This window comes from Molothrus ater, chromosome 1, assembly GCF_012460135.2.
Source record: "Molothrus ater isolate BHLD 08-10-18 breed brown headed cowbird chromosome 1, BPBGC_Mater_1.1, whole genome shotgun sequence".
In the NCBI taxonomy this organism is placed as follows: domain Eukaryota; kingdom Metazoa; phylum Chordata; class Aves; order Passeriformes; family Icteridae; genus Molothrus; species Molothrus ater.
In genome coordinates, this window is record NC_050478.2 from 23,807,388 (window position 1) to 23,820,634 (window position 13,247).

Here is a 13,247-nt window from a genome sequence, read left to right on the forward strand (position 1 = left end):
AAGAAAATTGTCAGAACAATGGGATGAAATTTATCAAACTTGAGTTTTGAAGTTCTTGTGTTTGTCTTCCCCATCATTTGGGAAAGTTTTGTTCTTAAAAGACTTGATCTTTAAAAGTCCCAATTCTATGATTTCCTGTGTAAAATCTTTCATGATTATTCAGCTGAATGAATGTATGTACTTGTTCCAAGTAATCCTGATGACATTTTTTTCTCCATCTTACAGGTTCGACTTCATACACTCAGTTGCACATGGGTATAAGAAGATAATAATACCCTTCAACATCTCCATCACTGGCAGTGATGCTAACAGATTGCCTTCTGTAAATCTGTGCTCTTTCTGTGCTTTTGTATAATGTGTATATTGTGGGACCAATATGAACACAGCTATACGATTGTATACAGTTCCATCCTGGCACACCCACAGAGACTGGGATTTATGGATGTTGGCACTTTGTGTTCATGGGAAAAAAAAAATCTGAACAAAAAAAAATCCCCAAACAAACCCCCCAGCCATTAAATTACATGTATATTTGTGGAATGCTAATTTAAATGATTAACTTATGAAGTGTGTATTTATCAAAAGGGTGCGAAGATGAAACTTGTGTATTAATTAAATTGAGCTACATTCAGCAAAGTTTACTTGCACTTTTTCTGGCAAGGCTACTGAAGTTACATTGACTCTCGTAATATTTGCTACTGGCAGTGCAGACAGAATATCACTTGTAGAGACCTATTTTTGTAATGGTAGAAGTTTTGAATTTTATGGGTATTTTGTCAAAGTACTGAAATAAACATGACTTCATGCTTCTAAGTGTGTTGAAGAACCGCTCCCTTATTCACATGGAACAGGTTGCTCCTGCCTGAGTTCCTCCTGCTTGTAGTGACTGCAGCTAGACTTTCTACAGAGTCCAAAGTGCTGCTGTCAGAGAGAGGGACAGGGACAAGCCTGGCTTCTGCAGACCCTGGTCACATCTGACAGGGCTGGGAAGGAAGAGCCTGTGCTCCCTCACCTGCCATGACTGATACAAACACAAGATTTTACAACAGTTACACTGACTTTAGACCAGGAATGACAAGACAAAACCCTGGTTACATGGAGCACTGCTGAAGGGGGCACTGCCCACTCCAAGAGAGAGTTACAAATTTACTGATGAAACCTTTTCAAAAAGAAGTAAAGAATTGAGCATGGAAAACTTCCCCAAGAGGTTTGTTTACAAATTTAATTCAAAATTCCCATGAGCCAGAGCTCATTACCATTTATCATAAGCATTCTTGAACCAAACACCATTTAGCAATCCTGCATGAGTCATTACAAACCCAGACAACATTCAGCTATTTCACCTTTTTACACACAAACATATTATTTACAAAATTCATGTTGTTCATATCTTCATATTGTTACTCTTACACTTGACATCAAGCTTCCAGAGATCACCACTTTCAATTTTTTTTTGAGAATTACGTTTCTTTCTGAACATAAGCATTTTACAACTACTTCAAGTTAGACAGTTAAATGGCTCATTCTTGAAATGACTTACCTGTGAACACTTTGAACTCTGCCTACCACTTAGCTGCACAGTAATGTTTTCTTAAATCAGCCAAGACCATAATTCACTTGGAACAGGATCATAAATGTCAAAGGAAGGGCACCAGCAAGTACAGTCCCCTGTGGTGCCTGTTCCCAGATGGGTTTGCTGAAATTGGGTACAGAGGCAAGCCTTGCCCCTTGGTTGTCTGGGGAAAGTAATCTTCAATTATTTTTCAATAGGAAGGAGTTCCAGTTGTAGAAATTACTTTATCCTTCATTAGGAGGATCTGGCATGCACCTTAAAAGTGTTACATCAATAGAAAAGACGCTTTTGCTTTAAAAATGCAATGAGAAAATTGTAGAACAAGCAGTTATACACAGCAGCAGTAAACAGTGTGGGCAAACAAAACAAATGCAAAACTTCAATTGCAGAAGTTTTGCTACTGTTGCTTTCCTAACAGTAGATTCATCAGCTTTCATCTGCCACTTATCCTGTCACAATTTTATTCAGAAGTCTGTTAGTTCACACAACTTTAAAAAGTAAGGTTTTAGCGCCAGAGTTTACAGTGACCGCCTCTTGTATCTGATAACAGGGTTGTTAGGTGTGTGTATCATTGTTGTATAATTTATAGTTGGAAAATAGTCATTGATGAGATCAAATTCATACAAACGAAGCAAAGTAGACCAAATAGTCTTAATTTGAACATAAGCGAAGTTTTCTCCAATGCAGCGATGACGGCCTAAAAAGAGAGCCATAAAATGCAGTTAGAATATTTTACTGGATCACCTCTGACAATCAGAAAACTTCAGAAGTTTTATGCAGACAGTAGTTGCCCCTTTCTCAATAATCTGAGGCTCTGATGTTTCGCATACCGCATTATATAATTCCACCCAGGTCTTATTTTTCCAAGTTGTCACTGCATTAAGCAGAGGAGTAAGTGGAATGAGGGTGTGCTGTTCTGTCCCCACTAGACAGCATTAATTTATGTATCAGGAAAGAAGCATTTGCAACACAGAAATGAGATCAGCTCTAACTCCATCACAGCAGTATTTGCAAACTGTTCTGAAAGTTGGGACTCTGCAGACTTTTTCTCTGCCTTCAACTGAACTTGTGTTACCAGGTTTGTCCTTGACTTGAAAAGATGTGAGTCAAGCATCACTCATGCTAACCTGAAGGTGTTTTGATAACTGCTGTGAGAGATACATACACCTATGACAAATGCAGAACTATTAACTTTTTTCTTTTAATAGCACCTTCAGAGTAAGAAAACTTTCAGGCAAAAACAGGGAAAAAACCAAATCTATCCTCAGATGCTGCAGTGTGGAGAGGTGCTGTAGGAGGTAGTTGGTGTGAGCCACCTCAGCACAACCTCACACAAGGCGCTGCATTCTCTTACTCACCAGCACCAAATGGAATGTATGTAAACTTCTCTCCAGCTGCTGGGTTATCTTGGAGGTATCTGTCAGGCTTGAAGTCCAGAGCATCATTCCAGGAGTCTCTGAGTCTGTGATTAACGGTGGGAGATACACACACTTGATGGCCGGGGGGAATATTGTATCCAGCAATAGTCTACAAGAGAAGAGACAAGACCCCACATGACAAAATGTCTCCATTTTTCTTTTTAAAATGTCACCTGAAGTGTTATATCATGACGCTTTTAATTTCAAGAGTTTTTGGCCAAGTGCATTTAAAATTAGCGCAACCCAATACTTCCTCTCATACTTGAACAGGACACAGTGCTCAAGTAGTTGCAGGACCTTCCTGCTATTTTAGTAAGGCTGACAGTTTTACAGAAGGAGGTTTTTAAAAAAAAAAGAATGAAATTAAAATTTATTGAAAGCCTTTGACATTGAAGGCACATGGTTAAAAAAATACTTGAATTTTTGACATGGTATCGTACTTGTACAAAGAAACAGCAAGTTTTCTTTCAGATTTACCTAGCTTGTATTAAAAGCAAGCCAAATTTTTCTATTACAGCAATTAAAAGTACCTGGCAAACAAAAAAATGGTGGCACCAAACTAAGCTCAAGTAAGACTGGTAACTACAAAACTACTGGCTTTGCTGAAAGAAAACAGCACATGGCTGTTGCTAGATCCCAGAGCTGCTCTTCTCCAGGTGGAACAATCCCTGTTCCCTCAGCCTCTCACCACCAGTGCTGCAGCCCCCTCCCAGCCAGGTGGCCCTCTGCTTGTTTCACTTCATCAGTCTTTTGCTTGCTGGGGGCTGCAGGGGTCTGAAACTGGACACAATTCAACATGAAGGTAAAAAAAATACCAAGTTCAAGCTATTAATTGCTTTCCTAACTCGACATTGGCTTTGCTACCGTGGACAGAACCACAGAATGCCATCAGCTTTCCTCCCTGCCAACAAACACAGCTCACTTCTGTTTCCTTCTGCCAGCTGAGACCTAGTCTGTGCTGCTGCAGTGAAATAAGCTCCAAGAAGTGTCCTCACCTGAGGAGTTCTGGCCATTCTCATCATGGTCATTATAGGAGGTCTAAGCCTTAAAGTTTCTTTTAGACAGCGATCCAACAAACTGAGATCCTTGAGCTGAAAATAGAGAGAAAATGATGTACCAAAATTTAGCCAAGTTTATTCAACTCAAACAAAATGCTATTTTATACCATTCAAAAAACATAAAATAGTGAAGAGTTAGCAGTTTATATTTACATGTGCTTCATTAGCTACACTGATTATTTCTTTTCCATTTGATTCAATTAAGAAGGAAAAAAATCACTGACCAGTGCAAATACAACTACTGTCTTAGTGATTTGTCTCTTTAGTATTTTCTGTTGCCTAATTAAAGAACAAAGTCACACTGCATTGCTTTCCTCAGTGAAAGTATGAGGATCTTCTACAGAACTGTCATTTATTAAATAAACATAGGAATGACAATTTCCCTAATGAACACTGATTAAAACAACAGTATCAAGCTGAAAATTTACTTGGACAGGAAGAGAAGAGGAAATGAACTAGCAAACAGCATTATCAGAGAATGACTGTGCCAATTATTATTTTAACACAAAAGCATATGACTGTATTTCAGGTCCAATGAGCTTTTAATTTTTTTTAAATAAGCATCTAAAAGTATGAAAATACCCCTCAGGACTTACGTAACATACAGACCTGATCATAAGTTAAGGGTGGCAAGTCCTCTCCACACACTGCTTTCTGTTCTGCATAGCACTGCTCCTGCAGGGCTCTGTCCCTGGCGAGGAAGAAGCCGAGCCAGGCGCTGGTGGTGGAGGAGGTGTGCTGCCCTGCCAGCAGCAGCCCAATCAGCATCCCCGCGATTTCATCGTCCGTCAGCGCGCGCCCGTCCCTGCAGAGAACGGAACCACGCCGGAGCTTCATCTGGTCACATTCCACTATTTAGCATTGCTATTTATACAGTAGCAGTTACAATGTCTTCTAACTGACTCCTTACTCCTACTCTTTTATTGCCTACCCTAAACAAAGAGGCAAAAGATCTAAGAGTAAGGAGAAGGGAGAACAAAGGGAGAGAGACTCTTTAGGAGCCTTGAAGAAAATCATTCACCTCAACAGCCAGCAAAGAGAAAGGAAGCAACCTCAGTCATCACCTCATGACCATCGATGTAAATCTCAGAAATCTGAATAACCATTGACAACTGAAGTTTTAAACCTGTTTTTAAGAATACAACTAGGACACACTGCATGCAACGAAACCAATTCAGAACACGTGGGAGTGTTTCTTGGGTTGTGGTAGATAGTTCTAACTAAAGAGCTCAAAGTTAAAGTAAGTCTTCAAACAAGTCTTTAAACTCTTGGCTTACTTGTATGAAGCATCAAGTAGAGTTTGGAGCATGTCATCCTCCTTTTTCTCAGACTTTCGACGTTTCTGGATAACCTTGTAGAAAATATTCTTTATTTCTCTGTGTGCTCGATCTCGTCGTCTGCGATTCAAAACACTTCCATTAGCAACTTTACACAACGTAACACAAAATGCTTATGAGCATTTATTGGGATGTCTAGAATAGCTTACAAAGAAGAAGTGGTGGGGATGGGGGGCAATCCAAACAACAATGATGTTTAGATAAAATGCTTAAGTTGTTTCCTCTGTCAGCGCTGGTACCTGAAGCTCGGCAGAGGCAGCCAGCCTGGCAGGAGCCAGGCAGCGTGAGTGAAACCCCCGTCCAGGTCGGCGTACAGCTGAGCCACCTTCTCGTCCAGCAAGCCTCGGATCTCCTTCCCGTGTAAGCAATGACTTGCTGTCAGAATGATCAGTTCTGAAAGGGCTTCAAACAGGTCTGAGGAAAGGTTTGAAAAACATTACTGAAATGTGGCTGATCAGATGTCTCTTTGAACAACTCTTTAATTAGATCATGGATACCTTTTTTCTAAGGTATGTCTTTCTAGAATTTTTTCTAGCAGAGTTAGTAATCTTCCAAAGCAAGCCATGCATCACAAGCTCAATCCTTAATAAATACAAGTGAAGTCATACAAAGATTTAACCTTGAACTCCAAATCCATAGGAAACCAGTTAATTTTGCTGCCCACTGAATTATTTTTATATAGTAGTCCTTAGACACTTAAATATCAATTTATATATTACCATATTATGAACTACGGTTACATATAAATCATATACATTCAAAATAATTCAATATATTAAAATGTGAAATTATTATATATTATTTATGCATTTAAATATAAGTATGTATGTTTAAAGAATATTTGACACTCTTATGCAACCGTGAGCTTGCAATGATGATGACGGGCAAGTTGGGAATGAGGGAAAATAACAATTTCACTTCAGTCACTTAATGTAACCACATCAGCTTCTAAGATGCAGTTTTTCACTGCACAAACTCCCAGAGCCAAGACCTTCAGCACAGACTCTCTAGGAAGTCAGAGCTGCAGCTTTTCCCAGGGACTAGGAAGTGGTTACACTGAGCTGATTGATACCATCCAAAACGAGCAAAACGGGTGCACTGTGAGCTGACTAGGAAAGCAAAAGTAACATAGTCCTTTCATCCCTTTCAGTGATTTTCTGAGCAGCTTTATTCTCCAACAGTCTTACATTTGATTTTTAAAAATCTGTATTTTCTTTCTTCTGATATTCACTATCCTTTTACCTTTGTAATATTTAATTTCTTTTATATTGCAGTACATCTTTTACAAAAATATACCGCATTGGCCTTAAGTACTTCCCAGAAAACTGGAGGAAAAATGCATTTGATCCTGCTTACTTTTCTCTCCACATTCTCCCCATGCTTTGAAGTACTCCTTTGTTTCTTCTTCAATCACAGATACATGCTGTCTAAACTGGGCAATGTTTAGCCCAGTTTTGAGCATCTTCTTCTGTTCCAAAAATATCTAAAAGAACCAAGACGGAAAAAGCAATCAGTACAAGGATCATCATATTAATGTGATTAAAACTTATTAGAATTTCTACTTAAGAACATCCAAAAGTAAATAGGGATTATGATTAGGATTGCAGGGTACAGCAGATACTCAGTTTTTACTAATAGGTAATACTCTGTTTTTCACTTCTTTTTCTTTGAAGCAATAGTTCAGAAACATTCAAGTAAAGTAATAGTTCAAAGAAGCTATTCTTTTCTTCCTGCAAAAGAAGTTCTCTCTTTGCAGTAGCCAAACAAAAAAATTATTTTAGTATCTTAATTAAGCTTTATCCCTGAAGATACTAAATGCATGCAAAGTTGAACTATGAAATGCCCTTTAGATATATAATCACAAATATAACCAGCCCCATCTTTGCAAAGTCTGGATTTAGCCTGTGTCCCCTGATATTTGGCCTCCTCACCTTCTCTCCCTCTCCTGTGTTCTCTCAGGCAGAAGGTCCCTGAACTAGAGATGACCCTTTCTTTTACAGAGCCCTCTCATCTCACTGCCCAGGAAGTCAGACAGGCAGGAGGCAAACTGCTTCCTAGGAAAATAGTGAGCTTCACACCATTCTCACCTCTTCCTCTTTTTCTATGTATAGGTTCACAGCTAACAAACCTACCAGTGAAAAACCCTTTGTTACATGAGAACCATTCAATGTCATGGAGATGACATTGACTCAAAAAATTATTTATTTGATTTTTATGCCCTAATTATGAATGAGGCATCTGCCCTATAGCTCTTCACTGTACCATGAGTAATACACCAAAAACTGTCTTCCCACCAAGGGCTCTGCATGTATGATACAGAACAAAAGGCATTAAGAGAAAAGCTACTTCCCAGAAGCTTCTGTTTTGAGAATGCAGTGAGGACCCCAGCAGTGTGTCAGAGGGCACACATGCCATAGAGCAAAGAGACAAGCACATTTTCCCTTGCAGCATGGTAGCCACTCTCCAGCTTGATGGAGACAGGAATAGCACATAGGAGTGAACACATCCTGTGCAATTTCAGCGCCTCCCAACAAAAAACTATCTGCAAGAGGCTTGGAGGGAGGAGACAGTGAATATGAGTTGATGTATTGACTATGGATATTAACAATTACCAGAATGACTGGTAAGTAAGCAAGTTGCTCATTCTGAAAAATAAGGGATGGTTCTTCCAAACACATGACTGAAAGTCCCAGGATTAATAGATAGCAGCTTAAGCAGAGAAAAAGGGGTCTCAAAAGAAACTTCAGGATGACCCATCAATTGTAGAATGTCAACAAAATTTTCTATGGCTCTCTAAATGCCTTCCTATTAGATGCCTGAAATGAAATTGTGGTGGTAACACTGTGCAAAAAAAAAAACAAAACAGCTTACCTCTAGCAGAATGCATTCTGGCCACAACTGGCTGTGCTACCTCCAGCTTCATAGAGGGAAACTAGAGATAATCAGTGCCAGAGATAATTTAAAGGTCAATAGCAAACTCCCTGCATCTCTTCACTGTGGAAAAGGAGTAATTTTTGTGGGGAAAAATGATTTTTTTGAGGAACCTGAATCTGCAGAGATAATAGGAAAGAAGTCCTTCTGGTATAAAAGTATGAATTAAGGAGACCATATCCACAGATACCCAAGGCTTACTGAGTAATATGGTTCATCTCTTGACTAAAGCAGAAATCAAGTGCACTCTAGCGAAAAAGAAAGCCTAGGGTGACGTAGAAAAATACCTAATTTCAGAAAAAAGCAACAAAAAGCTGTGTATGGTGGGCCAATGAGGTAGGCCTTAATTGTCCCTAGGTGCCTGAAGTACATGATGGTAGAGAAATGCCCATTTCCAAGAAGCTTACAGAAAATTCTATAAAACTGATGGATGAGATTAGATCACATCAAAGAACTAGCTCTTGCATGAAGACAGACATTCAAATCCATCCACAAATGAAGAGCATGAAAGCAGAAGTCAAACCATCAACCACCAGAATTAAGGACAAACCATGACCTTTAAGTTTCAAGCAGACATCCCATGACAGTCAGAATCCACAAAACAAGAACAACACAGTGAAAATCTGGCTAGCTTAGCAGCCTGATTCACAGATACTCTTCTGAAACAAGTATATACCAGAGAAGAACATGAGAATTGTGCATCCTCCACACTCCAGCAGCTGCAAAAGTGATTCACAACTCCATCCCTGACTTTTTGAGGAAGACCTCTGACTATGTAAACTGGTAGAAACAAGTCTGTTAGAATGGCCCCACTCAAGGAAGAGATCTCCTAGGACACAAGAAATGATCTCCTTGTTATCCAGGCTGCAGTCCTGCTGGCTCTCATAGGGACGAGGAGCTATGCAAATCCATCAAGTGGCAAAGAACCTACCACCTAACCAACCAATTCCTTTCAAACTGCTATCCACAATTTAGTACTTCTGACAAAGGAGGAGACAACCAATTTCTCCTTTACCTACTTAGAAAGTAGCAAGTTGCAGGTAGTTAGCTGTGTATGAGATTTCCAAAAGAACAGGGCATGGACAACGTGCTTATTCTGTGGATCGTGGCAAAATGCCAGTGCAGAGGCACACAGAGTAGTGATTACTGCCCCTAAGCCACATCATTAATAGGGCAACAATCACAGCACGTAGGCAGGGATGAAAGAAGAGATATGCTAAGGAGGAAAATAAATTGATGGTCACAGAAACTAGTCAAATGACTGGCATTCATACTAACAAAATGAGGCCAGAATTGAAGATCCAAAAATAAAGTAGTATATCACAGTGCTATTTCTTCCACCCAACTACTCTGCTATACAACATGCACTGAACAGAGTGGAGCAAGTGTGGCCACAGAAAAGTTGGCTTCTGCAGTCTGAGAGTCTGACATGACAGGCCCCCCTCACAAACAAGAGAGCAGCCAATGCTTAGCTCAGATACAATGCCACGTGGTACAGCCCCTGTGCTCCCATGCAGACTGCATTCTGCAAACATACACAGAATGAGTTCTGTCTGAGCAAAACAAAGCTTGTGCTTCAAACTGTTAAATTATTATTCCCATGTCTAGATGATTTGGCATGGCATAAATATAAAGTTATCACTCTTAGGGCTTTCTCAGAAGAAAGACCTGAAGTTGCTTGGAAGGAAAATGAGCTGCAGGCAGTGGCATGCTGCAAGGGAAGAAATAAGTGACTGACTGGTTTTTCCTCTGTGGTGAGATTAGATGGTGTCAAAAACAAAAGATAACATCCAGAGTGACAAACAGCCAGGTGGTAAACAAAGCAATCTGAACATACCAGATTATCCACACCAGATTATCCTGCTTACCTACTGCAATATGTACAGATCATACAAACAAACACAACCCCAGCACACAGAACCAAGAGCTCAGGGCTGCCTACTCAGCACTGAAGCTGCCCTGCTTTTCTCCTGATGGAACTGAAAATACAAACCGCGTTGGGGACGTCGTAGGCGACGCCCCTGCCGAAGACGGGTGTGGTGAGCCGCGAGTACACATCCTCCGCGTTCAGATCCTCGTTCTTGCTGTTGAAGAGCAGCGCAGCAGCATCACTGCCCAGCAGGTATGTGAATGTCTTGCCAACCATAGTGAAACTGAACACGGGTCCATACTAAGAGAGAGAATAAACAAAAAAACCAATTTATTTGAAATAAGAACAAAAATCATTAAATCCCTATCCGTATAATCTTTCATAAATTAATTTTTCTCCTAAGAAGTATCCAGACATTTAATAAAGATAAATATATTTTGAACCACATTTAAATTCGTTCTCTATGTACACGCTAGTGATATCTAATGTTATGATGAACACACGCGAGCATGCACATTTTAAAACCATTTATTTTAGAAAACATTAATAAAAGATCAGTCACACAAAAAAAAAACCTAGCAGAGATATTGCAGCATATATTGACCCTAGTAATCTACAAACACTGTCTCAAAAAATTATGGATTTATGGATAGATAATTAGGGGCAAATATGATTTTGAAGTTTAAAAGTCATCTCTAGCAGACCTTCATGCACCATATTCAGTTTTCTCTAAACTAACCAAGCTAAGGTTTAAGCTTATAACTCTAGTTTTAGACAATGTGAAACAGCTTGATAAATTTAATTTAATTGAAATTAAGGCTCTACTGATTTAGTTAATTCCTTCTGGGCTGTTACAGTATAAAAACTACTGAGGTTTTATGCACCAGCTCTTTTAACATCAGAGAGGCCCACAGAGGTAGTCAGCTACATTCCAACTCGGTCACAGATTGTTAAAGAATATGAGTAAAGGTTACCAATTATAGTAAGAAATAATTTCATGCAAATGACTTTTTAATTAACTTGTGATTCAGCTATGAGTATTACCCAAATGTACAAGCATATTTGTGATGTGAATCACGAGAGGTCAGAAAACACTACTGCTACATAAAGAGATCTGAAGATCACAGAGCCTACTGTGCACACTCCATTCTATATTTGAGATGGTAAATGAGAATAAATTGATTTTAAACAGGCTCCAGACAGAGAACTTAATAGATACACAAAACTATGTTTGTATATGCTCAGCCAATCCTGTGGGAAAACGTACCTTGTCATAAGCGTTTTCCAAAAATTCAATGGGACTCTTTCCGAATGCAATTGCATGACCAAGGAAAGGGATGCCTGATGAAATATAAGGTGGGTAGTTCTGTAGAAGAAAGAGAAAAATAAGCACTGAATTTTCTTCAGAGATCCTCACAGACTCATGAACTAACAGAATATCCTGAGCTGGAAGGGACTCACAAAGATCGAACTCCAAATCCTGGCACTGCACGGACCATCCACAAGGGTGACAGAATGTCCGTGACAGTTGTCCAAACGCTTCTCGAACTCTGCCAGGCTTGGTGCTCTGACCACTCTTCTGGCATGCGCCAGTGCCCAAGACTAATCAAATCATGTCCATTTACATAAAAACTAACCACAGAGGAAGTTTTACATATATTTGTTTAAAGTCTTTTGTGAAAAGGGCAACTTTAAAAAAATATTCAGTTGTTTACATAGAGCTATATTTTAAAGCAGCAAAGGTTAAAATAAAGTTAATATGATTACGATTCTTCCTACACTGCCTCTGAATGTGAAGCACAAAGATACTGCAACAAAAAAGAAGGCAGCCAGAAACGAAACAGTGCTGGAGGATTTGCTAAACAGCCCCTCAAAAGCACCTTCATACATTAGCGCTGTGTTTCACGCCTCAGCGGGCACTTTCTCTTAAGCTCCACCGATGAAACAGCACCGGGAACGCCCCAGGGTTCCGCCAGCCGCGAGTGTCTCTGCCCCACGCGGTACCGAGCAGCCCGGTGAGAGCGAAGCGGGCCGGCTGCCCACGGCGCGGCTGCTGGGAACGCCGCCCGCCCGCCCGCCGGACCCAGCCCTCAGGCCGGGCTTTCAGCGCCGCTTGTCCCGCGCTCCCGAGGGCTGTCCCGGGGCTGCTCCCGAGGGCTGTCCCGAGGCTGCTCCCGAGGGCTGTCCCGAGGCTGCTCCCGAGGGCTGTCCCGAGGCTGCTCCCGAGGGCTGTCCCGAGGCTGCTCCCGAGGCTGCAGCGGCCGCCCGGCTCCCCCAGCCCGCGGGCACCGTCCCTGCTGCGCCGCCGCCCGCCGCACTCACCTTCTGGTCGGAGCTGAGGTGTCGCCGGTAGCCGAGCTGGAACAGGTAGCCGAGGCTGAGCGCGAAGGCGGAGGCGGCCAGCACCAGGGAGAGGGGGTTGCCGACGGCCACCCGCTCCAGCAGGGACCCGCCGACCTCCATGAGGTTCAGCATCTTCTCGGCGCCCGCCGCCATCGGCCGTGGCTCCGCGGGGCAGGGCAGGGCGGCGCGGTGGGCCGGGCTGGTGCGAGCCCGTGCGGCGGCTCCCGGCGCTGGGCTGATCTCTGCCCATGTGACGATTGCCGGCGCCGCAGCCAATCCGCGGCCGCGCCGCGCGGCGTGACGGCATCGCCCGGGCTGCGGCGCGCGCCATTGGCGGGCGGCGAGCGGGGACCGGACCGGGCCGGGCCGGGCGCCTCAGGGCTCGGCCCCCTCAGGGCTTCGGCCCCGCGGCGCTTGGCGTCTGGGTGTTCGAAACGCTGGGTGTCTTCGAACACCCGGACAACGCGGTTCTCCTGTGGGAAATTATGCCTATGACGGTGAGCCGTGCCTCGGGCATCACTGCCGGCGCCCCCGCTGACAGCCCAGGACGCTGGTTTGTAAAACTGCACAGCGCCCGGAGAACGAGGACCGCTTATTTGTGTTTAATTCCGGATGCGCCAAATGTTTGATGTCAGAAAACCCGCGTGTTGTTTTTGAAATGAGTTTCCACTGAGATGTGAGGGATTAAGATCAAATAGTGCACAAAGCTGCGTTTGG

General features: G+C 42.2%; 2 protein-coding genes across 4 annotated transcripts in view; one reads left to right on the plus strand and one right to left on the minus strand.

The window, feature by feature from the left end:
• Positions 1 to 813, plus strand: part of AKAP9 (A-kinase anchoring protein 9) — a 105,752-nt gene extending 104,939 nt beyond the window's left edge. For all 3 annotated transcript variants that reach the window (XM_036406398.2, XM_036406399.2, XM_036406400.2), the window contains one exon: positions 226 to 813. In XM_036406398.2, coding sequence (XP_036262291.1) covers positions 226 to 269 — 44 coding nt within the window. In that variant the 3' untranslated portion in view covers positions 270 to 813. The remainder of the gene's footprint in view (positions 1 to 225) is intronic.
• Positions 814 to 1,208: 395 nt separating this feature from the next.
• LOC118701657 (lanosterol 14-alpha demethylase) lies at positions 1,209 to 12,754 on the minus strand. Its single transcript, XM_036406401.2, has 10 exons — positions 12,510 to 12,754; positions 11,455 to 11,553; positions 10,311 to 10,487; positions 6,743 to 6,869; positions 5,626 to 5,800; positions 5,327 to 5,446; positions 4,659 to 4,854; positions 3,987 to 4,082; positions 2,932 to 3,100; positions 1,209 to 2,270 (listed from the first exon to the last, which is right to left on the minus strand). Exons 1-10 carry the CDS (start codon positions 12,681 to 12,683, stop codon positions 2,092 to 2,094), a joined length of 1,512 nt encoding a protein of 503 aa, XP_036262294.1. The 5' UTR covers positions 12,684 to 12,754; the 3' UTR covers positions 1,209 to 2,091.
• Between the last annotated feature and the right edge of the window lie 493 nt (positions 12,755 to 13,247).